The following is a 25,302-nucleotide window of genomic DNA, read 5'->3' on the forward strand; positions in this document are numbered from 1 at the left end:
TTCACACATTCACTTACCAGTGTGATTATACACCACATCTGTAATACACAGCATATCCCATTCTTTCTGTAACTTCTCCACCAGCGCCCCCACTTCCTCCCAACTGTAGCTCTGACCGTCGGGGCTGAAGTCAGGGTTCAAGCTCATCTGGTCAGCCAAGGAGTAACAGGACCTGGACTCTCCCAGAGTCTGCAGAGGGGTCAAGTGGATCATGTTGTATCCTGTGAGAGAAACCGCATACACACTATTATTAATACTATTATACATTAATATTCTCTCTGATACTACTAATAACGATAATAAAGATCCAATCCACTGCCCCCACCCTAACCCACCTCACCTACAGAAAGCTTCGCTTCACCTCCCACCTCTCAGATCAGATCAAATTCCATTGATTGTCATTTTTATGATGAAAAATAAAAATAAAGTACTGTTTCACATCTAAAATAGGCAAATTTAAAAGTTATCGATGCAGTAATAATAATGTATCAATAAATAGATAAATAAATAAATACATCTAAAATAGAATCTACTAAAAAGGCCAATTAAGTGCAGGGAAAAGAGTGCAGTCAAAAGACTAGGTGAGTTCATGTGTTCTACATTTCAACAGTCTGATTGCTGAAGGATAAAAAACTTCCTCAGAAATGTTGTCCTGCAGCAGATGTTCCTGAACCGTGTCCCTGATGGCAGGAGAGAGAAGAAACTGTGGGAGGGATGAGAGGAGTCCATAACTATGCTGTCTCCTCAGCCGCTGCACCTCTGGCTGTAGATGTGCAACAGAGATGACAGCAGATCATGATCTTCTCTGCTGTTCCGACAATCCTGTCCAGCTTCTGTCTCTCCTCTGCTCTGCAGTTGCCGTACTAGAAACTAACGGAGTATGTCAGTATACTCTCTATGGTGCTTCGGTAGAAGACAGTCATGGCTGGGCCGGGGAGATCTGGCTTTTTCAGTCTGTGGAGAAGATGGAGGCACTGTTGAGCCTTCTTGATGACCGCTATGGTGTTGTTGTTGGAGGTCAACTCATCTGCCAGATGGTATCCTAGGGACTTGGTGCACTTTACTCAGTCCAAGACAGACCCAGAGATGATCAGAGGGGGGTGCTAGTCTGGTTTAGTCCTCCTGAAGTAAATAATCATCTCTTTTGTTCTGTCAGTGTTGAGAATGAGGTTATAGGATTTGCACCAGGTTGTCAGCTGCTTCAAATCTTTCCTGTCCAGTCCTTGGACTCATCAGCAATGATGTAGATCAGGCGTGAGTAAGCAGCGTGAACTAGGGCATTAACGACTTTGATTTTTTTCAGGTCCACTTATCTGTCAATAAAGTCGAAGTCGAGTCGACAAGTCGTTTCATGATGTCATCACATTGACACGGCGGAGGAAAGTGAAGTATCTCCACACATGTGATGTGTGTCTGTCAAGGCCCGAACATACTCGGGCGGAACGTACGCAGAACGGACTCTGCGGAGGTCCGCGCGGATTCAAAGGGGACGTCCACAAGCCCTGTGTGCGCAAAGCTCAGATTTTACGACCACGCGGACTCCGCTCCGCGCACCAGTGACTGCTCGGCATGTATTTTTCACATCGCGGGGATTTTTCACGGACATTTTTACAGGAAACTGCAATGCGGAAGTGTGCTCGACTATGAAAGCCCGAATGACTGTGGACATTCCTCGCGGAGTCTGCTCCGCTTATAGTATGCCTGAGTATGTTTACTTAGTCAAGGATAAAGTATCAGTGTAAGCACAGAGAGAGAGAGAGGGGGGAAAAAAACACACGACTTGTCGACTCCTCCCGGGGGGTGTTCACTTGTGCCACTGACGTCGACACGTTGACAAATCGACTTTTCTGTTAATGCCCTAGCGTGAACAGCACTGGGCTCAGTACACACCCCTGAGGTGAACCTGTGCTTACTGTGATGGTGGATGATGTTTTGCTGCCAATTATGACAGTCTGTCGTCTCTGTGTGAGAAAGTCCAGGATCCAATTGCAGGTGCCAGTGTCTATGCTTAGCAGGTGCAATTTGTCCACCAACTGTTGTGGCAAGAGCGTATTGCATGCGGAACTGAAGTCAATGAGTAGAATTCTGGTATAGGTGTTCTTAGCCTCCAGGCGAGTCAAGGTGAGGTGGAGCAGGGTGGATATGGCATCCTCCGTAGACCGGTTTGCCCTATAAGCAAACTGCAGAGAGTCTTAGCTGACAGGGACTCATGATTTAATGTGCTCCATGACAATCCGCTCAAAGCACTTAATTGCTACTGGGGTGAGGGCTACAAGGCGATAGTCATTTAGACAGTCAGTGTCGGCTTTTTTGGGTACAGGGACAATGGTGGCACTCTTAAAGGGACAGTTCGACATTTTGGCAAATTCGCCTATTGCCGTAATCCCTATAGTCATATGAGTAGGTACATTACCATTAATTGTCAGTGCGTGCTGTTCTGAGATCGGTGGGGCAGAGCTGCCCGCTGAAATGGAGGTGAACGGTACAGGTCCCTCTCTCCCTCAAAACTAATCAAATACACCATCAAATGACTCCAAAATGCTCTTGTGGACAAGTTATAGCTTACACATTCACCACGCTATGAAATAATAATGTAATATTACGAGACAGAGTTGTTTTGAAGCCAAATGTAGAGCCGGAACTACATTCCAGACATACAGTACTTGCTGGGCGGAGTGATTTCAAACAGCGTATGTTTAGTGCAGTTACTCCCGTCATCAAAACAACAAGTTTGTTGAGAAGAAGCCAGAATATACAGAGGAAGAGTTACAGGTTTTGGAAGAAGAGAGCAAGAAGAGAGGTTGAGGCTGCTGAGCAACCAGGGGCTGAGGGGAGACCCAGAACCGGTGGTGTAAATGTGGGGCTTACTGGCCACTTTATTAGGTACACCTGTGCACTATAAATATAGAGTACGCCTCAAAATAATGCTAACTCCACACTCATAAATCACCACAACTCCTGAAGGAGCAACAACATAAAATGTTCCCTAGCAGTCTGTTTATTCCCAACAATGAGAAGTAATGCCAGTCACTTTACTATATGCTCTGGGCAAGCACTTATCCATAATATAACCACAACAACATTTGCATTTTAGCCTTATTTACCATGCTTCGGTTGTAGGCTAATGTTACTCAACATGGAGGTAACGTTACAGCAGAGAGATTGCGGAGCAAAATACACAACGATCACTTACCACGTCTGCTCGTTTAGTGATGCCGACAGATGGTGTGACAGTATCTTTCAAGAAAACCATTCCTGAGCTTCTGCACTCCATCCTTTCAGCGTAGTCCTCCGGCAAAAAATGCCAGGAGCACACAAACATTTTCCGGACCGTTTCCACAGGCGTGCTGGGGTCGATGTCCAGGACAAATAGCCATTGTTTCATCTTGTCTGTATTACTGGTTGGAAGTACATGAAACTTCACTTTGCTCCATGTCTTCGGCTTGTTACTGCAACCTTTTACAATGCATGTGTAAACCTTGATTTACAACAATACTTGTAAACTTTCCTCAGACCTTCTGGTGTGTCCAGCTGACGATACCGCAAATGGCTACAAGCAACAACAACGGCACTGTCTCAGCTGCGCACTGTGTCACTCCACCCAGTGGTTTACTCAAGAAAGTAGTTCTGAGTATTTGCTTCATGTGTCGTAATGTTACTTAATTATTCATTATTATTTCATAGCATGGGGAATGCGCAAGCCATGTGTTTTCCACTAGAGCGTTTTGGAGTCATTTGATGGTGTATTTGATTAGTTTTGAGGGAGGGAGGAACCTGTACCGCTCACCTCCATTTCAGCGGCCAGCTCTGCCCCACCGATCTTAGAACAGCACGCACTGACAATTAAAGGTAATGTACCTACTCATATGACTATAGGGATTACGGCAATAGGCGAATTTGCCAAAATGTTGAACTATCCCTTTAAAGCAGGAGGGCAGAGAAAAGAGTTCAAGATGTCAGTGAAGACATCCTTCAGTTGGTCTGCACATCCTTTCAGAACACGGCCTGGGACACTGTCTGATCCAGCAGCGTTCCGAGGGTTTACCCTAGAAAAGGCCCTTCTAACACTCTCAACAGACAGCTGAAGAACCTGATCAGTAGATGAACATATCATCCTAAGTACCCTACTGTTGTTGGTGGTCACAGACACCTCATGTCCTTGTTGTCCATGATGTGACTCGCCAGATTCCTTCCATACTGTTTTTTTTTTTACCTCTCTGATGCCCCTGTTCAAATTGTGTCTTGCCACCCTGGATGCTGCAGCATCATCCAATCTGAAGGCTGCATCTCAGGCTTTCTGCAGCAAGCGGACCTCTCCTGTCAGCCATGGCATGTCAGTTGCACGCCTTTTCACAGTTTTGACCACAGTTACATCATCCATGCATTTAGTGATGAATCCCATCACTGCCTCTGTTTATTCATCTCAGTCTATGAAGCCCCCATATGTAGCAGTATTTTTGAAGTACTTCACTGTGTGCATTCGAAGCGGTCCTGTAGGGCTGGGATAGCCTATTGTGGCCACATTCTGATCTGCTTCCATGCAGCTAGCTATCCTCTCACTTTGGCTCTGTAGGAAGGCATCAGCAGCACAGTCAGATGATCTGAGCTGCCAATGTGGGGTAGCTGGGCTGCCTTAAATGCATCCTTAATGTTTGTTTATACAAGGTCCAGGGTGTTTTCTCCTCTTGTTACACAATCCACATGTTGATAAAACTTGGGCAGCACGAACTTCAGACATGCCTTGTTGAAATCCCTCGCAACAATACAGAACGCGTCAACGTGGGCAGTCTGCAGCCTGTGTTACATTTGTACGTGGGGGGACAAAGACCACAATGATGATGACTGCTGTCAACTCCCGTGGCAGATAAAAAGGTCTACATTTCACTGTCAAAAGCTCCACCTCTGGCGAACAGTGTTTGGCAATCATACTAGCGTCACAACACCACAAGTTGTTTGTGTAAACAGCAAGTCCACCGCCCCACAGCTTACTCGAAGTAGAAACCAGTCTGTCCGCTCTGTGGAGTCTTAGCCCTGCTAACTCAACAGCAGAGTACGGTAAATGCTCCGTCATCCACGTTTCACTGAACACGAAGATGCAGCAGTCCCTCAATCTTTGTTGAGTGGATCTCCACATGCTGATGTAATCCATCTTAGTGTCCAAAGAGCGAAAGCTCGCCAGCAAGACAGTGGGAAGGGCCGGTTTGAATGGATTAGCGCGTAGCCTGGCACTAACACCTCCGTGCCTCCCATGCTTCCACATCCTGTCACAGTGCCGGCGAGTCCTCCTTATCGGGATGGCTGTAGGTTGGGTCCTGGTCCCATCCGTGGTAGCCTGATAATAGCAAGCCTAGCTTGCTAAGTAGACCTAGCGCACTCTATCTCAGACTGCAGAAACGTCTCCCAGAAACTCTTGATTGTACATACACCTTCGTCTACCTGGTTTATAGATCAGGGACGAAGCTAGAGGCTGCACTGTCACGCTAATTTTGCCAGTGTCCACAGAGGCCGCTGCAAGCATCTGTCGCGCATGAGGACAGACCTCTGATGAAATGCCCCTCTCCCCACCTGCATGGCACTAACATATTTCCACACACAAAAAAAGAAAGAAAATACACACACACACACCTGACTCCTTTGCTACTCTCAGTCGATCTGGCCAGTCATCCAAGTATCCAAGACATTTGGACAGGTAGGTCTGGATGGTGATGCAGTCTAGCGGGAGGATGTGATTGTCTTCTCCAACACGCAGGACTGGGTCGACCACAATGTATCCTCCTGCTGACCGCTCTGTGTCTCTATGTGAAAACAATATAAATGTAGTAAAGTACTGCACAAAGTCCAGGTGAGGAAGTATTTCTCAGATCCTGTTAACAAGTGAACTGATTAGGGTTGCAGCAGTGTACTGTGAAACCAGTATACAGTAGTATGAAAATTGATGGTTATCATACCATGAACAATTTCTTATCTATGGTATTGAAAAAGCACCCAAACAGAGAATCTTATCTGTGGGTGCACATCTTCTTTCCCCTCCACTGTCTGTCTGACTTTTTACACACGCTTCCATAAAACATTGTTTAAAGTTTCAATTATAATAAGGTGTTTGTTCAATTAAAACAATACCTTCTCTTTTCATTTTTTAAGGGTCGCTGTAACTGATAAAAACTATCATAACTGTGTTACACCATAAACTGTGACACTGTGAAACCGTGGTATTTTCTGAGATGGTTATAGCACTGTTGCAACCCTAGTACTAACTAGTATCATCATAGAGTGACTGAGCAGAAACAGAGTGTTGTATTGGTGCTAATTTGTCTTTTGATGTTATCTTATTGGAGCTAGCTTTTACTCCCTCAGCTCGAATAAGGGCAATTTAATGATAGTGTACAACTGTACATTCTCAAATATGGGAAATCATGAGGGTCATACCCATATCCAAAGTAGTACTGATAGGACCCAGCAATCTTGAGGTCCACACAGCAGTATTTATCAGAGTCATCCTCCCTTCCTGTTGGGTAGCTCCATGCCAAAACACGGAAGTTGTTTCGCTCAAACTGCTGTCCTTCAAGAGGATAGTTGGTGTGCACCAAAACCCTCCTTCCCTGAAGGCTCGGACCAAGACGGAACTGGAGCTCAAAACCTGAAGAGACACAAGTGTTTTATTGAAATGCTTTATTTCATCACGTGGCGTTTATGAATTCATGAAACTGCTATGTTTAAATGTTTATGATTGTGCCATTACTTTCTGTGTGATTTATGTTGCTGAATGTTTCATTGAAAAACTAGAATTATTGCCTCATGGTTGTATGTCTCCACAAACTCATCAAGTTGCACTTACAGTTTACAGCCATGTCTGTGAAATCATGGATGCTTTACACACCTTCCCCCTGGCAGCAAAATTTTAAGGTGGACACCTAAGATTAGTGTCACAAATTTAGTATCTGACCATATTATGGTGTCAATTTCATTGCCTTTCCGAAATGAGGCAGATGTTAGGTCACATTGGCCTTAACCTTTGACCACCAAATTCTAATCAGTTCATCCTTGAGTCCAAGTAGATGTGTGAGCAAAATTTGAAGAAATTCCCTCACGGTGTTCTTGATATACCGTGTTCATGAGAATGCGACAGACAAGGTCAGTGACCTTAACCTTTGACTTTTGACCACCAAGTTTTAATTAGTTCATCCCTGACTCAAAGTGGATGTTAGAACTAAATTTGAAGAAAATCCCTCTAGGCATTCTTGAGGTATCACATTCACAAGAATGGAACAGACGGATGGACAATCCGAAAAAGTAATGCCTCCGGCCATGACTATTGCCGCGCGGAGGCTTAAAAACCCTCTTACTATGAGCCTGGATATTTGCTTGCACCTCTATCCATACTGCCCTTTTATGATATAATAACATAATTTCAGGACAATCTCTATCACACACAAGCAGACTGTTCTGCAGCTGTGGAATAAAAAAGAGGAATACTTTACAGAAAAAGTCAATAAGCGATAGAAGCCAAAACAATGTCAGACTTTCTGGTCTTCAGAGCCTGGATCATGAAAGGTTTGTCTATATATAGTCCAGTTATACTGCCAGCCAAAATCCCTATCAGGTTCGGCTGTAAATGTCAGATGGTACACTTCTCCCTCCAGAGCGACTAGCTACTTCTCCTGCAGCCAACATACACATATTTTTCAGATTGTTGGGGAGCCTATTCCACTGTTTGATAGCCTTGTACGAAAACGCTGATTGGGTGAGAGCAGACCTTCGGTAGATTATTCCACTTGTGTGGTGCATAGTAGCTAAGAGCAAGTTTCCTGGTCTCAGTATTAACATGATGATTTTCTAGAACCAACTAGTGCTGGGATCTTGTGTAGTGTGAAATTGTTCTGTAGTTTAAAAGACATGTGAGATACCCGGGTAGTTTGCCAATAGGTGCTTTGTAAATAAATAAAATGCAGTGTTGTTTTCTTCTCACTGCCAACGACTGCCATCCAGCTTTCTCATACAATAAACAATGATGCGTTCTAAAGCCATTGCCTATTATAAGGGCGGAATGATACACTGTATCGAGAGGCAGGAGAGTGCATATAAATTATATCACCAAAGTCAATAACTGATAAAAGTTTGCCTGAACTATTTGCTCTCTAGAACTCTGGGTCATACATGCCTTAATTTTATTGATTAAAAAAAGACAGTTTTGCTTTTAAGGACTTGGGCAATTCATTAATATGTGTTTTAAAACACAACTTGTCATCGAACTTCAGTTGAACTGTTTGTCTATTTCTAGAGAACAGTATGCATTTGGTTTGCTGTAGAGCACAGAAATTCAAGATGAAAGTTATTGTCCACATACAGATGAATTGTTCTGTTTCTAACTTTAACACCCAAACCATTAATAAAAATTGTGAATAAAAGTGGTCTTAGAATGAAACCTGTGGCACGCCTTTGTTGACACTCATAAAGCCAGACTGATATCCATCAGCTTGTGTTCTACCGCTGAGATAATTTGAAAAACCAATTACATGATTTTTATTTCAAATCCAATAGATTCAGGTTGTTTAAAAAAAAGTTATGATCCACATTTATGTAATGCACTTGCAACATCATTCAAGATAGCTTGGACCTTGGTCTATGATTATTTAGGTCATTTGACTGATCACCCTTATACAAAGGTAGGATGTAGGCTGACTTCCAAATGTCAGGGGTGCGTTCAATTTCTAAAATCAGGTTAAAAATCTAAGTTAATAATTCAATTAATAATGGAGCTGCTAACTGATCACCCCCAGTGGACATTTTTGATAAACAGAACAAAGAGTATTGAACATATCAAGATTTGTACAATGCTTTAAGAAAAAGATCAGAGTGCCACACTTGTTTGCCCAGCAAGGTGTGGTCACAGCACTGTATTCAAAAACAATTGGAGGGAAACAAGCATTTGATGCCGAAAATTCTGCTTGTCGGCAGCTTATTTAGAAAAAAACACTCTGCACCAGGCAGCATCCCTTTCATGTAAAATATCAGCAATTTCAGGAGAAAACCAAGGATTGTTCCTGTTTTTGACTCTTAATTTCTTAAAAGTTGCATGCTTATCTGCAATGGAGTTAAACGGTTTTATGAAATGATCTAAAGCCAAATTTGGATCAGGAATTGCCATGGTAAATGCAATATCACTATTGTACAGATCAATCAAAAATGCTTGTTCAGAAAATTGTTGGAAATTCCTTTTGACAGTGATACATGGTTTTGATCTTTGTAATTCTGTTATGGATGCATGCTGTTAGGCAGTGGTCATATAAGTCAAGTGGAAAAACACCACTGGATTTATAATGCTGGGGTCTATTGGTTAATATAATATTTAAAAGTGTGACCTTTTCTGCATTTTTTTGGATCTGGTCGAGTAGGGGTGGAAATAAGCTGCACAAGATTGAATTAAATGCATAGGTTTTTTTTATATTATCAAAAGTGTTAGTTAAGATGTTAATGTTCACATCACCCAGAATAAGCAGTTCTGAATTATCATGAATGGATCGTTAATCAAATAAGTCATCTACTGCACTCGCATATGTGCAGAGGGTGATCGATAGAAGTCGGGGACCCTCAGGTAATCCTAAAGATCCTGGAGGTAATGAAGGCCAGTCTTGACAAGGGAGGAGTCGTAGAGGCTGTTTTCTAGGATCTTTGTCAGGCCTTCTATATTGTCAACCCGATACTGTCAACCACTCTGTGCTTCAGTGTTAATTTTGTTGACTAAAACTATGATGATTTTTTTTTTTTTTTTGTCAATGACCATTTATCCATGTCAAAAATGAGACGATGACAATACAAAAAAAGATTTTGATAATAAAAACTAAGACCATGTTTCATTTTTGTTGATGACATGAAACATGACAAAAATGTTAGTGCTGCACTACTGGACATTGAAAGCCGAGAACGGCTGTGCTTGTAATTATCTTCAAATGCCACATGAACAGCAGACTGGTAAACTCCAGTAAATAGTCAGGGCCAAGATATTTCACTAGCTAGCACTCACAACATTCACACCGGAGCAGCGTCAGCTGTTGGTGCACCTACTGTTTTTCTAGTGTAAGGAATCTGCCCTGGTAACTTGGTCAACAACTAATTATTGCATACCTCATATTGTATTTATGACTGTGCAATTTGTAGTTACTGTTTTTCTAGTGCAAGAAATTTGCATTGGTCATTTAAAATGTAGTTACTGTGTATCTCATACTGGCTTCTGTATTGCACAGTACATACTGTTTGAACTAGTAATTTGGTCATTGTAAAAATGTAGTTATTGGGTATACTTTATTGCATTCTATGATGTCCAGTTTGTGCCTACTGTCCTTTGTTGTGTGGGGCATATGCCTTTCTTGTGTTCTGTAATGTATGTAATGTGTCAGCCTGTTAAGTGTAGAACGACAAATGGAAATTAGCGTCTCACTAAATCTGGCGCAACCGTGTTTTCATTTCTTGTAAATGATCAATGTCATTGGACGCTGTCCTTTAAATGAACTAAATAAACTATACTTAACTAAATAATTTGCAAAGTTTGAGCACCCTACCTGATAAATTCAGGCATTAAGTACAGTGTAACACTGAAAGTGCGCTTGTTTAAAAAAAGCATCACCTTGTTCAAGTCTGAACAGGGTCCTCTCTAAATTCTCCTTGTCGTTGAGCATGAGGACTCGTATCTGCTTGAGGTGATGAGGCAACATCTTAGGAAGACCTCCACAGTTAACTGATCCCTGGCCTCCTGTAAAGAGAAAAATACAGGTTACTTAAGACTTAAAACCATTTACCTACCACAAAACACTTTATTTAAATTATTAAACCATTCCTTTGTTTTAAACTGTATGAAATAATCCCAAAACTGTACCACGCCCCTTCATAGAGTACTTCACCCCCCCAAATTACCATTTGTGTATCAAGTACTCACCCCCTGTTACATTTAATACATGGAGAAAACTTTTTTCATCCATGCCTTAAGTGAACAAAGAATCCAAAACCCAGAGAAAATTCTTGATGAATTGAAGTCATACTCGGACCGCGTTTAACTACAGCAAAACTATATCAAAACATCGGTTGACAAACTTTCATAAAACTCATGCAGCATAATCGAAGTCTCATTTATCCAGTCATATGCTCAGTACTTCCCAAACTGACATTCCAGGGGAACTGAACTGAGAGTGAAACTTTTTTTTTATTTTTTTATTCTCTTTGCTCTCTTCAAAGCCAGACTCCATTAAAAAAAAACACACAAAAAAACAACAATAATTTTACCTCACTGAACACAGGAACTGCTGGTCTACCACTGCCTTGATCAGTTATTTTGTTTGTGTTATTGTGTGACTTTAGTGAATGTCAACTAATCCTTTAAGACACCAAAGTCATACAACAGAACATAAACAAACAAAGGCAGCAGATCAGGTGTTAGTGAGGTGAAATTACTGTTTTTGTCAATGGTGTCAAGCATTTAAGGAAGCAAGCATAGATTTCACTTTAAGTTCCATTCCTATCAGAAGGGGCCATCTGTTTGGGAAGTACTGAGCATACGACTAGATGAATGAGACTTAGATTATGCTGCACAAATTGTTTGAGAATTTGCAAATGGATCTTTTGACAAGAGGTTTGCTGTTGTAAACGTGGATTTTGACCAACTGGATCTGGATGAGCCACCTGAATTTGATGACCGCCCGTATTTATTTGAACACGGAGTACACGGATGTACATAGACGCAGAGCTCATTGAAATTGAAGAGCAGACGAGGAGAGAGAGGGAGCAGCAACAGGCAGAGGAACACGTCCGAATCCAGCTAAAGGTAAACACAGACGTTCATTTCTCCTTTCCGTTATGTTGTCGGATAATTATACTTACAATCCGAGCCTATCTGTGTGAAAAAAATGCACTTTTAGTGGACATATTTTGACGTTGTTTGACGTTGTCTGAGTGCCCTATTATTTAATATAGTGCGCGCTCACAGGCTGCAGGCAGGTCAGCCCAAGCTTCGTACTGGAGAAATGTCAAATATTGAACATCCTATCACTCATTTAGACAAAAGTAGATTGGAAAATAGGGCCCAGGTTGAAAAAAACATTAGTTCCCCTTTAAAGTTTGGTTTTCGTCAAGCAGGGGAACATGGAACTCATTTTTTTATGATTATAATGGTATTAGTGGATCTAATCATGACTAGTATCAAGCAGAACCCCCTCATCGAAAGAGAAGTGGATGAAATGTGTTTACAGACCATGCTGTGAGACACTAGAAAACAAATTTAAGAAAAAAACCTGAATAGAGAAATATAATGTAGATCCATCCATACAGGTCATGACTTCTCATTATTAGTAAGAAAATGATATGCTGTGGCCTTTATAGTCTTCAGGTCTCAACCCAACTGAACACCTGTGTTCCGCCATGATGGATTATCCTTTGGAAGAAAGCTTTTTATCTTTCAAGCATTGTTCTACACACTTAGAGAATCTATGACAACAAATTTTTGATTAATTGGAGTAGATTTTCATGTAAACAATATATGCTTTACTTAAATTAAATAAAATTTATTAACATAAAATCATCGAAAAATATACTCATAGACATGCTTAATAAAGATTATTCTGTTTGTACAACCTAATGTCTGGCTGTAGTTTGTGGCTGCACTGCAGTTTATTTCTACTAACCTTTATTTTCCATTACATGTATCTGAAAGTGAGAAAGAGCAAATCTAAACATACCCATCATACTGATACAGACTGATCCTCTTTAAAAATAAAAGCACTGTGTGCAACAGCTACATTTCATTGATGCCTTATGCACTTAAACTCTGAAAAAAACCTACAAAACAGGTGTGTTATACTACAGTAGCTTGAATGCCAACTAGCTGCTTCTGTCTGCTAGCAGAGGTCTGGTGATCAGAAGTTTGATCAATATGCAAGTTTTTAAAGTAACATGAGCTCCGAAGGGGCCAAATTATCTGTGACCAAACTACAGCTGCGCCAGTCAAAAGAAGTGCTAATCTAACAAGTACTAGTCCATACTCGGGGATGTGTTATGTATAGAGGAATAAGAAATCAAAAACAGTATATTAGAGGAGATGCAAAATCAGAGCACTGTAAATGCACTGTGTAAGAAATATCAATGTAAGACAAACAATGCACACTGTATTTAGAAACATGCTTTATGGCAAAATACATGGAACATAGTTTTGGCTGACGGCACGGAGGCACGCGCGTGCGTGGGGCCGTGCGCGAGCAAACAGGTACACACATACAGGTTTCGATCCGCAAGTGCTGGAGATAAAGGTACCAGCGCAGGTGTTTTCCAAGTGGTCTCCGCGCATGCGCAGCACGCGCTGCTAATGGTGCTCACACTATGAATGGGTAGTGGACAAAAACGCGAATATAAACAGTAGAAATGTGGGAAAAATGCAATAACAGCATGTGCAAGTTAAGAGAAGTAGGTCAAAGCAGTGAGGAGGAAAACGGATGATGACAGACAGACGGGACAAACGGATGGAAGGACAGAGGTTTCTCCATTTAATAGTAGGATACAGGAAAAGTATGTCTCAAACAAAAACCAATCCAGTACATTATAAACTTTTATTTTATTTATCCTAAATTTAGGCAGGAAGGTCCCATTGAGATACAAGATCTCTTCTTCCTGGGGGTCATGGTCAACACAGCAGCAATAAACAGTTTCACATAAGAACACAAAGCCACAATGAATAAAAAATAAAAGTGACACAAGGAAATGGCCTAGTAAAAGAAGAGAGGCATACAGGCCATACCAGTGATATCCATAGCACATTCCACCTAAGTCAAGGATTATGGAAAGCAGTCACGTGTCCTTTAGGGCACACTGTAAAAGTATTTAAAGATGGGAGTACTATGAAGGTGATTAATTTATTTTTGCAGCTCATTCCATGCCCAGTGTGCATAAAAAGAGAAAGCAGTTTTACCAAACTCTTTTGTACATCCAGTGCTATAGTTACTGGTATCATTTAGAATAGTCTTCAAAAAGAGTTAAAACTACGTGAACTGGTCTCTCTGCCTGATTTTAAAGCTCTCATAAGTACAAGAATGAATGAACCGCTTGGTTCTTGTCATTTTGCGTAGGTATTCTAATATTTGTACATGTTACTGTATATCTTTTATCTTTTTTATTGAGTTGTTGCTGGCTGTAACTTTTTTTTATGCTGTTGTCTTGGCCTAATCTCCCTTGAAAAAGAAGTTTTTGATCTCAACGTGACTTACCTGGTTAAATACGGGTTAAATGAAAAATAAAAATAAAAAATAGAATGATTAAAGGCTGGAGATGCAAGTAAGTAGTTTACTGTACCTGACAATGCCTCATGCAGGAATTGATATACAAATTTCTCTTATATTTGTTTGTTTCTACGAGTTGTTCTTATTTTGTTAGTACCAGTGACTTACGGGATTCATTCATGTTTTCTTATTCTTGCTCTTTTCTTAGGTAAGAGAGAGTTTTAAGAGTGGCTGAGAGCACTCTTACCAAGACAAGAAGAAAAGATCTAATTTTCACAGTCCACAAATTAATGATCAATGTGAGGAAATTCAAGTTTTAAATTTGAGAAACAGAAAAAAATACACAAATATAATTTAATGAAATTTAGATAATCATATGTTAATGATTGGGTTATTAAATTTGTGGGCTACAGAATTACAACTGATCCATTGATCCCAATCAGAAATATAAAAACTCTTAGATGATACTGACTATGTTCAGCTTCTGAATGGCTAGCATACTGCTCTTAGATGCTTTGGCCATCCAGGCCTTATGCGGAGAACATGTTTTTAGAAATGACAAAGATCTCTTCGATGAGACTGATGAATGATGCCCTTTCAGATTGCCCAGAGCACTGCTTTTAGCTGTTTTAGTGCTGCTAAAATAACTCTTTTCAGTTCAGCAACTGTGCGTCCCTCTGCTGAGTCTGGCAGGGCAGTCACAGCATCACAAATAATCTTGCAATTGCTGGATTTTTGATTTTCCTGTAACACCAGTGCTGATACTTAAAAAACAAACAAAAAAACATGTTTACTTTGTTTCAGTTTATTTAACAGTGCATCAATTTCACTACTGCAGAAGTCTCTCGTCTTCTAACAGCCTTTTTTGATGACATCTCTCCAATTCTTGGGTGTGTGCCAGAGTCAACACCTGCCTTCAAATAATGTTTAGGGGGCGTTATCTATGCTAATAGATTACTTATGTTCAAGTGAGATTCATCATTTTGCACAGGGGTGTAAGAGTAGATTTGGATGGAGTTGAATTCTCTTACTTTTTCACTTAACATGAAAATAAATCTAAGAGAACTTTGCCGCACGAGGCCCAGTGTCTTAGCAATAAATAGCAATATGTGTATTTTTCTCCCCTGGTACAGGATGGTCATAAACTTGCTAAATATTGCTAACCGTTATGAAGATAAGAAGGTTGATGTTCACAAGGATTTTTAGGCAATAGGTTGATTGAGACAGGTGTTGTGCAAAATGTTGTAACACAGCAGAAGGAAGTTAGCCCTGATACTTCACATACCATGAAGTATACGCTCCAGTTCAATCAGACAATAGCTGCTGCTAAAAACTGATTTTGAACAGTTTTCCTCAGTCACCTGATAATCTCGCCTTTGCAACCTTTTTAAATCAAGGATAACAGTTGAATTTTCAGATTAACGTAACATTAGCATACCAACATGCTTTTATAGGATAGGACATAATTTAAAATAATGTCTGAATCATAAACATAGATTGTTATGCCTTTCACCCTCAAATGACTAGTCACGTAGTGGCCCTGATAGTAACTGAACAATAGTGTGAGCACAGTAGCAGCCATGCAGAGACCTACAGACCATGCCGTCGGAGCTTTGGGTTCATTTCTGGAGGCTAAAAACTGGAGCAGGTTAATGCATCCAGAGTCACTGAACCCTCCTTCCGAGTCTGCGCAGTGCTTCGCTATGATGAGAACAAGGTCAGGAATCCAGCCGTTAATGTCACACTATCTATTTATAAAACTCTTCCGACCACTGTTCAGCTTGGTTGGCATATCGGGCTCATACCGACAGTGTCAAACAGAGGTACAGACGTACGATGACCAAGTTGATGCAGGAACATGCACAGCTAACGTCCCGTTTGTGGCTGAACTCCAAATTCCATTCAAAAGAGTGTCCATTTAATGTTTCCTCGCTGACAAGCACTCTCCTATTCCCCATCAATAAAAACGCAACGCTCCGATATAATTGATAGTAACCACTTAATAATTCGGCACACGTACAATTTACCAAAAGCACCTTGTTTCGATAAAGCAGCATAATTAATTTATGGTTTATTTGGTACTCTCTGCAGTCGGCCCCAACCAGAATACACTGTGGTGGGCGGGGCCGTGAAGTTGGAATTTTACTGAAGAAAGTAATGCAGGGTGGATCATTAAAGTCTCACTAAAGTGGGTATATTTCTGTGTTTCGTACGGTAATGTTATGCACCTTTGTCTTTATGCAAGGACCGAATTGTAAAATGGTTTTGAACCCTAGCTGTCTCATAATAGCTAAGAATGTATTTGTCCATATTCGGGTGTCGAGTTTAAGTTAAATTACGAGGCGCAACACAAAAAGCTTTAACGCTACATTAATGTTAAAGTTAAGTTCATTAGCGTTAGCTAAACTTATGTCCGCTAACGTTAGATAACGTGGCTAGTAACATTAGTTTATCTCTCGACGTGCATGCCACTAGCTGGGGACACAACTCGTAGAAGTTTAGAAATATTTTACGATATTCATATGAAATGATGATGTAAAAACATGTTTGAATATCTATTTCAAGTCACCTGTCAGTTGTGTCTTCGGTCAGTCACAGCAACAGGAGGACAGTGTCGATAGTGTGAAGTGTGAGCTGAGTGTCTCAGTCCTGTTTTTCCTGGATGGACAAGCTGAACTAAGGGGGCGTGGTCAGCAGACCGAAGACCACTACCGTAATAACCTGAGTAAAACGGAACGTTTTCACATTTAATGATACATTTGTTTAGTGCTTTGCTCTTAGAATTTAGTGGTTGTTAAGGCACTGAACGGTGTCATTTAGGGACTTCTTTACATATCAGAGTCATGGGTTGCTTGGGTGTGACCACTTCCTAAAGCTACAAATGTTTTTGCTTGAGCCTCCCTGAGTGACGAAAAATGCATGACCCTCCCTCCACCATAAATTAGTTATTAGATTATTAAAAAGTAACCACTGATGTTTGAAAGGTAAAAGTAAAAACCAACAACAAAAAAACAAAACTTATTTTTGGCCAAATTTTAACATGAGATGTAGAATAAAGTGATATCGATGGAATATCAGTATTTCACACTCATATTTCGTTATGTTTTTACAATTTATCAAAGGCACCTTATTTCAATAAAGCAGCATAATTAACTTGTGGTTCATTTGGTACTCCCTGCAGTCAGCTCCAACCAGAATACTGTGGTGGGCGGGGCCGTCAAGTTGGAATTTTACTGTAGAAAGTAATGCAGGGTGGATCATGTTATCTCACTAAAGAATGGGTATATTTCTGTGTGTTTCGTACGGTAATGTTATGCACCGTTGTCTGTATGCAAGGACAGACTTTTGAATGGTTTTGAACCCTGACTGTCTTGTATTTTTCCATATTTTGTTATGTTTTTTTTTTCTTGATGAAAGCATTTGTTGCACATGATGTTTCCAATGACTATAAGAAATTTTAGACTCAAAATTTCTGTTTTTACAGAGGGTTTGGAAGGCATGTTTTCTTTACAAATCTGTGGTAAAATAAATACAAAATACAGCCATTTAAATTTGTATACCCCTCCCCAACCCGAAATAAAAAACGAAAGTCCTCAGTGCTTTGACAATTATTTGACATGCCTCCATCTTTTTGCACCACACCCTCCAACCTCATAAATAATACCACTTGCATTTGTTTCGAACCCTCAACCCCAGTCACATATATTAACTAATGAAAAGCCCGATTTCTGATGTGGACATATTCAGGATGGGTTAGTTAACAATTGACACAGTCATGTTTTTCTTTCCATGAATTTCACAACCTTTTAAATGGTAGAGTTTTTCAAGTATTTTGACAAAGTCTTATTTAGACAGTGTAGCTTACTTTGCTGGATTGCAACAGATAATGCAGGAAAAAATGTATGCAATATTGTATGTTTACAGCAATAACTCATTCATTGCATGGTAACAGGATATTGCTGCCAGAATGCTCATTCTCTTGCATCATTTCTGTTGCGCAATTTCTAGGCTTTACCAGACACATACACACATCACGCACACACATAAACAGACAGGAGAGTTACATAATCTGGCACTGCAGTGCAGTTGTTAGGCAGACAGAGAGCAGCACACCATGTTTGTACTGCAAATGCACTGGCTACTAACACACTGTCAGGATTATGTCATCCATTGATACAGATATTAGACACAGATACCAGATCTGTCATTTAATTTTCCATATTTTTACACACTAACAAACACATGTATGATAATCTATGTCTTCAGTGATTCCTTTATAAGGTTATTTTTGTTAGGGTGGCAAAGCTTCAGAAAGCATGACTCATCGAGCCTAGTCACAATTACTTACAAAGCATGGTTTGAATGCTGAAATGTGCACAGATATTACACTTAACTGCATGTTCTGTCTTCATGTGGAAAGCATCATATCAGAGGGGAAGGCTGATATTCAAAAACCTTTCTACAACTACTGACAAGCTGTCTGTGAATGTGATTTGAACAAAACTCTTGCCCAGCGTAGGGTACTCAGTCTGTATCATGAAGTGAGTATCCTGTTCACCATCAGTGGAAAATATTTTCCATACACATGATGAATCTAAATGTAGAGTAAAATCCCACACTGTGAGTGATCACTCAGTCACTCTGCAGAAGTTAAGGCATGCTCAGTGGGAAAATGTTTTGACATGGTTCGCAGTTGCAGCATTTTGTTTGGTTAAGCAACTCGGCCAATACTGGACGTCAATATGACCTTAGAAAGACATTGGACTTTTATGTCAGATGGACGTTAAATTTAGGTTGGAATAAAAATCAGGTTGACGATATTTTAAATGTCACATGACATTAGAATTTTGCTTTGTGTGGACGTTAACATTATGACGTTTTGTAGAGGTTGGGTTCTGTTCTCCATACTTTATGACTGACTGTCATTATTTCACGTCAAGATGACGTTGGCCTGAGATGTTTGGAAGAAGTTGGATTTAGGTTACTTGACAACACAACTTAAAACCAACAAAATATCAATGTCATCTGTTGTCCGTATTCTAAATCAAGTTTAAGTTGGCATTCAGCGCTGTCCTGACATGAAATTTTGGTCACCTGATGTCACAACCTAAATTTAACCAATTATCAACATCTAACAAAGTTGGTGGCCAGCTGGGAATATATGTACAGCCCATAGACTCGGGGCTTGACATTAACTTTTTTGCTTTTTAGTTGTTGTTTTTTTTTTTTTTTGCTGCTAAGTCAGCCACAGTTTTGTTGCTGGGAAATTATTAGTCACATACACTGAAAGCAATGGAGCAATTTGGGGTTCAGTATCTTGCCCAAGGACACCTGGGATCGAACCACCGAATTTCTAATTGAGAGAAGACCACTCCACCTCCTGAACCACAGCCGCCCAATAAATGAAGCCTAGAAACATTTGACTTGTTTGGATGTTAACATCTGGAACATTTGGGCCCATATGTCCTCCCACTTTACACACTTTAAAGCAACATGGCTGTCCAAGATGGTGACCTGTTGGTTAGGGTAGCTGTTCTTGAGCTCAAGTCCTGGCTGCTGTTCTATAATTGAAAATGACTTTTGACCTTAATGACCCCTGTACTGAATATGATGGGGCAGATTGTGTGTGAAGGCCTGATTTGTGGGTGACTAAAGAGTTTTTCAGCTATTGAAATTATATATGTTTACTGCCTCTTTAAGGTGCAGTCACAGTAGCATCAGGCGCAAATATTTTCTGTCTCCCAATCCCTTCAGTTAAAGCCCTTACAAAAGATGAATTCAGGAATGTTTTGCTGTTTTACTGTGATTTTCTGTCAATGTACAGCAGACGAGCAAACTTGTCAGACAGTCAAAAAAACAAACAAAAAAAAAACTTGTCAACATCATTATGTTAGCCGTGTCCCCATATGTACAATAACGGACACATTACAGACACACTACAGCATCACTCTCAGACAGCAGTACCTTAATGCGTTGAAACCTGAGCAAGTTGGTTTGATTTCTTTTAAAACATGGGAAGAAGGCAATGAGTAAATTAAGAAGAAAGGACTCAGAAATCAGCAAGAAATTAGTAAAAAGTCATAAAAATACCTGAAAATTAGCAAAAGAGAAAGAAAAGTAAAAGACCAACAAAAACCAAAGAAATGACCTGAGAAGAGTGCTCAAAAATAATGTAAAATTTGTAACACAATTTTAAGTAAATATTTGTCAATTGTAAATACAGTTTTGTGAACATTTTTCCATAACTTTTTTAAAAATATTTTTTTAAATCTACAAAGTTCATGCAATTTGTGAAACATTTTTACCAAGTTCTCAGTGATCAGAATTATATGTATAGCACTAGTCATGCACCTGTGATAAAATGTTGTTTCTTTTCTCTTGTTCTGTTAATGCACACACTGTATACAGGACAGCTCTGCAAACCACTGTTACGAGCCCCTGGTTAAAAGCTTGTGTATATAAGTATGTGATATCACACAATAGTGTCACTGTGAGTTTGAATATGGCTGTGACCTTGTCTTCTCTCTGCTGCTTATTGAATGAATGCATCATCATGTCATTCTTATAATTATTATGCTCATACTCATCACAGCCAACCAAGTTTCTTTTTATTTGTAATCACAGTAAATCAGCACACTGTAGCTAAAACCTTCATGCCACTAATGCATATGATGTGTTTGTAGCCTACCACTTGATCATGTCACATCAAACATTTCTTACTACTAACTAACCAATCTGGAAATCCATCGGTAAAAAAAAAAAGGAAAAAAAAAAGGATTTTTTTTTCTTCCTATCCACCTTATTTTTCAGGGAAACACGGAGGCAAAACAGAACGCAGCCAGCTTCCGTTTTTTTGTGCGACACTTCCGGTCCAGCACTCTTATCACTGTGTAAATGGGAATCGCCTTGTTGTTTACCTTGCTGAGTTTAGCTATATATATGTACTATATATCACATTTTCACGTCACTATATCACCGTTTAGACTAATCTGATGTTTGTAAAGTCTATAAACACAATGACTGAACAAACATTAGTATTTTCTCTGTGTGTAATTAATAACATGGTTATCGCATAGACTGTAGGGTTATCGTAGATTAGCTGGGCTAACCGTTAGCTGTTAGCCGTTAGCCGTGTCTGTAATAACTCACTAAACTCACAAAGTGGCCCGTGAAAAAAAAATTTCTCCAGCGGATGTCTTAGTTACAACATGATTGAGCTAACTGGAGTAGTTTCATGTCGTATCCGACAACGGGAGGCTTTTAACGGATGGTGATCCTGATGTTAGCTTTGCTGCTATTGTTAACGTTAGCTGTCCCTGTCAGCTGCAGCCACTGATGCTTTCTAGACATCGTGATTTCCCAAAACTGAATAAATACCACACATAGCAACACAAAACTGCTTTGCTAGCTCAGTCATGTTGTAACAGCTGGATGGTTGATGCGTACATGCTGATTCAGGTGCTATCAGAGCCGATCCGCGTATCACTATGGCTTAATGATCAACTCAGTCAATTAAAACAACCCGTCCTGTGTTAGGAGTGTATGTCGCCGACAGAAAGAAAGAAAGAAAAGGGAAAAAAAGATAGAAAAGCAGTATACACCTCACATAAATATTTTTCACAGTTGCGCACACGTATGGCTGGCATGCAGAAGCACCGTCTGTGTGTCGGGGGTGCGAGCCGCAGCTTCAGCTGCTCAGGTAGAGAGGCTTAGCCAGGTGTGTTTTTTCGCTGATTCGGTTCTGCAGGTTCTCTGCTGGTACACTGGAGACGGGGATCAAGCAGTTTGTCTCACTCGGGATAGATTGTGCTTTTTTGGTTCATAGTATATGATTGACGTGCGATTTATTCACGTTAAGAGGGAATAAATTTCCGTTATAATGGAAACGTGGGCACAGTTATCTATACAAAATACACAGACTAACTAACTAACTGATTGACTAACATAAACAACTAAAAATTGAAAAAAACATAGCTTGCACCGTTAGCTCCGGTAAGGGAAAGTATGAGGGAAAGCGGCTGACCGGAAGTCACGAACAAAAAACCGGAAGTTGATCACTATTTACTTCCGTGTTTGAAAATAAGGTGGATACCTCTGGAGGCACTGCCCCCCAGGGAATCACCTTGTTGTTTACAAATACTTCCAGGTAGAAAACCAGCAGAGTTTATCTATATATATATATATATATATATATATATATATATATATATATATATATATATATATATCCCGGGCGTGGGAGCCCTTCTGTGTGGAGTTTGCATGTTCTCCCCGTGTCAGCGTGGGTTCTCTCCGGGCACTCCGGCTTCCTCCCACAGTCCAAAGACATGCAGATTGGGGACTAGGTTAATTGGTAACTCTAAATTGTCCGTAGGTGTGAATGTGAGCGTGAATGGTTGTTTGTCTCTATGTGTCAGCCCTGCGATAGTCTGGCGACCTGTCCAGGGTGTACCCTGCCTCTCGCCCGATGTCAGCTGGGATAGGCTCCAGCCCCCCCGCGACCCTCAAGAGGATGAAGCGGTTAGAAGATGAATGAATGAATGAATGAATATATATATATATATATAGCCTCCTGTTGTTGGATACGACATGAAACTACTCCAGTTAGCTCAATCATGTTGTAACTAAGACATCTGCTGGAAAAAATATTTTTTTCACGTTGACAAGACAGCGTTTTGGGTGGAGCGGTCGCCAAGGATGTGGAGCTTGCTGTTTGTGTAGGTACACATTACCTGGGGACACCTGCACGTCTCGGCCCCGCTCCCTCAATTGTGATTGGCTAAAGTGCAGCATCATGCAGCATCATTCAAACTCAAAGCCCCCCCGTAGTCATCTTTCACACAGGGCTGCCGATAGATTCTATGATGTAAATTGCAGAATCTGTCTTGAGAGATTACTAACTAACTTACTCACTAATATTTGTAATTACTTTAAAACTTCAATTAAAAGCCCAGTCCCAATTAAACTCCAGGCCCCTCTTACTAGCACAGAGTGCTAATTGAGTATCTCAATTAGATGCCTGCTCTGGTTGCCAAAATTGAATTTCCCCTCAGGGGGATTAATAAAGTAAAAAGCAGTTCATTTTTATAGAAGTTCTTTGGATGTATAAAACCAGGTTGTTGGCTACCCACTGGAAATATAAATGTTTTAACTTATGTCAATATGGAGATGCTACACATCATTAGCTCAGTTAGATTCTCTACAATTCATTTGTTCAGTTCATTCTACTGAGACCTCAAGCACTGTAATTCATTCAGTTCTACTGGCCAGGTAAAGACAGATGGAAAAAAGTGTCGACAACGTACCTCTAAAGTTTTCATAAAGTCAGAGTATGTGTCCATTCCTCGATTACCCAGTAAGTTATTCATATTCCTTTCCTTGCCGTAATTCTCAAGTGCCATAAAATGAGTGAGGTACAGAGCAGGTAGGTGGCAGCTTGGTCAATCAACTCGATCCACTGAGATTTTGGGCCTTTTCCAAACCACCCCTACACCCTCTCCCTACCCACCTTCACTCTGTTTCCGCATTAATGTGGAGGGTCTGCCACTTTGAGTGCTGTCCCAAACCAACTAGTGGGGAGGAGGAGCGTGTTATAAAATACTTCAACAGCAAGTCTGCATTGATGCCTTAGTGACCATGTGCAATGCTGTACTGTTTGTCATGAAAGACGGTCTATACAAATAAAGTTCTGTGACTCACCCTACAAACATGATCTTCTCAAGCTATGATAGACATTTATATGCCTACTGTCACACAGATGTAACATGTTACATTGTATTTAGGATGAAATACTATACTCTCCACTAGTTTCTAGAAAACAGTCATGTACATTTGATTGTAGTGTTATATATCTACAGGGATAGTTACAAAAACCAAGCAGCTTATAAACAGTGAAAAGCAAGAAGATGTATACAAAGAAGACAGAAAAGAAAAAAAGAAATGCCATCAAAGAAGCATAGAAGCAAGTTTTATTTTTGTTTATGTATTTATTTATTTATTTATTTATTTATTTATTACCTCCGCAAAGGAGGTTATGTTTTCGCTGGCGTTTGTCTGTTATTTTTGTCTGCAAAATAACTCAAAAAGTTGTGAAAGGATTTTGATGAAATTTTCGAAAGGTTGATAATGGGACAAGGAACAGATGATAAAATTTTGGTGGTGATCAGTTGAAGTGAAGTGGATAAAATAATAAAATGGCGGGAAATCCCAGCTGCTTGGCGGAGGTCTGCGCTCTCCAAGTGCTTTTCTAGTTTATTTATTTATTCATCAGTTTATTGATTTATGTGTATTTCTAATGATAAAAAGATATACAAAAATTTCAAATCAATAGCAGCACATAGAGATTAAATTTAAGTGCTACAAGGACATTGACAGTGTACACCGAAACACTCTCTGGAAGAGAGTGCAATGTCACCATGGGTAATACCCTTTCTGAGTGGTTTTCCGTTTAGTTTGGAGCAGGACAGGAGTGGATCATCTCTCCTACCCTCTTCCCTCTAACCATGGACTGCATCACAATCAACACTACTACAGTCAAACCCAGAAGCACCCAGTGGACCCTATTCTCCCAGATGGAAGATCTCGACTTCACCAACAATCTCGCTCTCCTTTCAACCAACCACCCCAACATGCAGGCTAAAAAAGACAGGTTCAACAACCTTGCCAGACAGGTTGGACTCAACATCAACACCTCTAAAACAAAAGTGATATGTGTAAACACCACCCCCACAGCACCCAATCTTGTGAATGGGGAACCACTTGAGTCTGTAGAGGACTGGGCAGCCTCATCAGTAAGGACGGAGGGACCAAAAAGACATTAAGGCAAGGCTGGGAAAAGCTCATGTTGCCTTCTCCTAACTCTGGTCAATCTGGAGATCCAAGCAATATACAGTAGCCTAAAACCAAGATGCTCTTGTATAACAGCAATGTCAAGTCTCTCCGCTGTACAGTTTGGAGAATTGGCACATGGTCAAAACAGACATGATGAGAACGGAAGCCTTTCACAATGGATGACTCAGACGAATATGCCAGCCAACCTTCAACTGTACAA

General features: G+C 40.3%; 2 protein-coding genes across 4 annotated transcripts in view; both read right to left on the reverse strand.

The window, feature by feature from the left end:
- The window catches only part of agla (amylo-alpha-1, 6-glucosidase, 4-alpha-glucanotransferase a), a 69,029-nt gene extending 52,096 nt beyond the window's left edge, over positions 1-16,933 (reverse strand). For both annotated transcript variants that reach the window (XM_049599368.1, XM_049599367.1), the window contains exons 1-5: positions 16,822-16,933; positions 10,622-10,747; positions 6,427-6,637; positions 5,626-5,795; positions 18-221 (exon numbers count right to left, since the gene is read on the reverse strand). In XM_049599368.1, the coding sequence (XP_049455325.1) occupies positions 18-221; positions 5,626-5,795; positions 6,427-6,637; positions 10,622-10,709 (673 nt within the window). In that variant the 5' untranslated portion in view covers positions 10,710-10,747; positions 16,822-16,933. The remainder of the gene's footprint in view (positions 1-17; positions 222-5,625; positions 5,796-6,426; positions 6,638-10,621; positions 10,748-16,821) is intronic.
- The window catches only part of LOC125902819 (uncharacterized), a 282,334-nt gene that overhangs the window by 149,960 nt on the left and 107,072 nt on the right, over positions 1-25,302 (reverse strand). The window lies entirely within an intron of this gene.

This window comes from Epinephelus fuscoguttatus, linkage group LG15 (assembly GCF_011397635.1).
Source record: "Epinephelus fuscoguttatus linkage group LG15, E.fuscoguttatus.final_Chr_v1".
Taxonomy (NCBI): Eukaryota; Metazoa; Chordata; class Actinopteri; order Perciformes; family Serranidae; genus Epinephelus; species Epinephelus fuscoguttatus.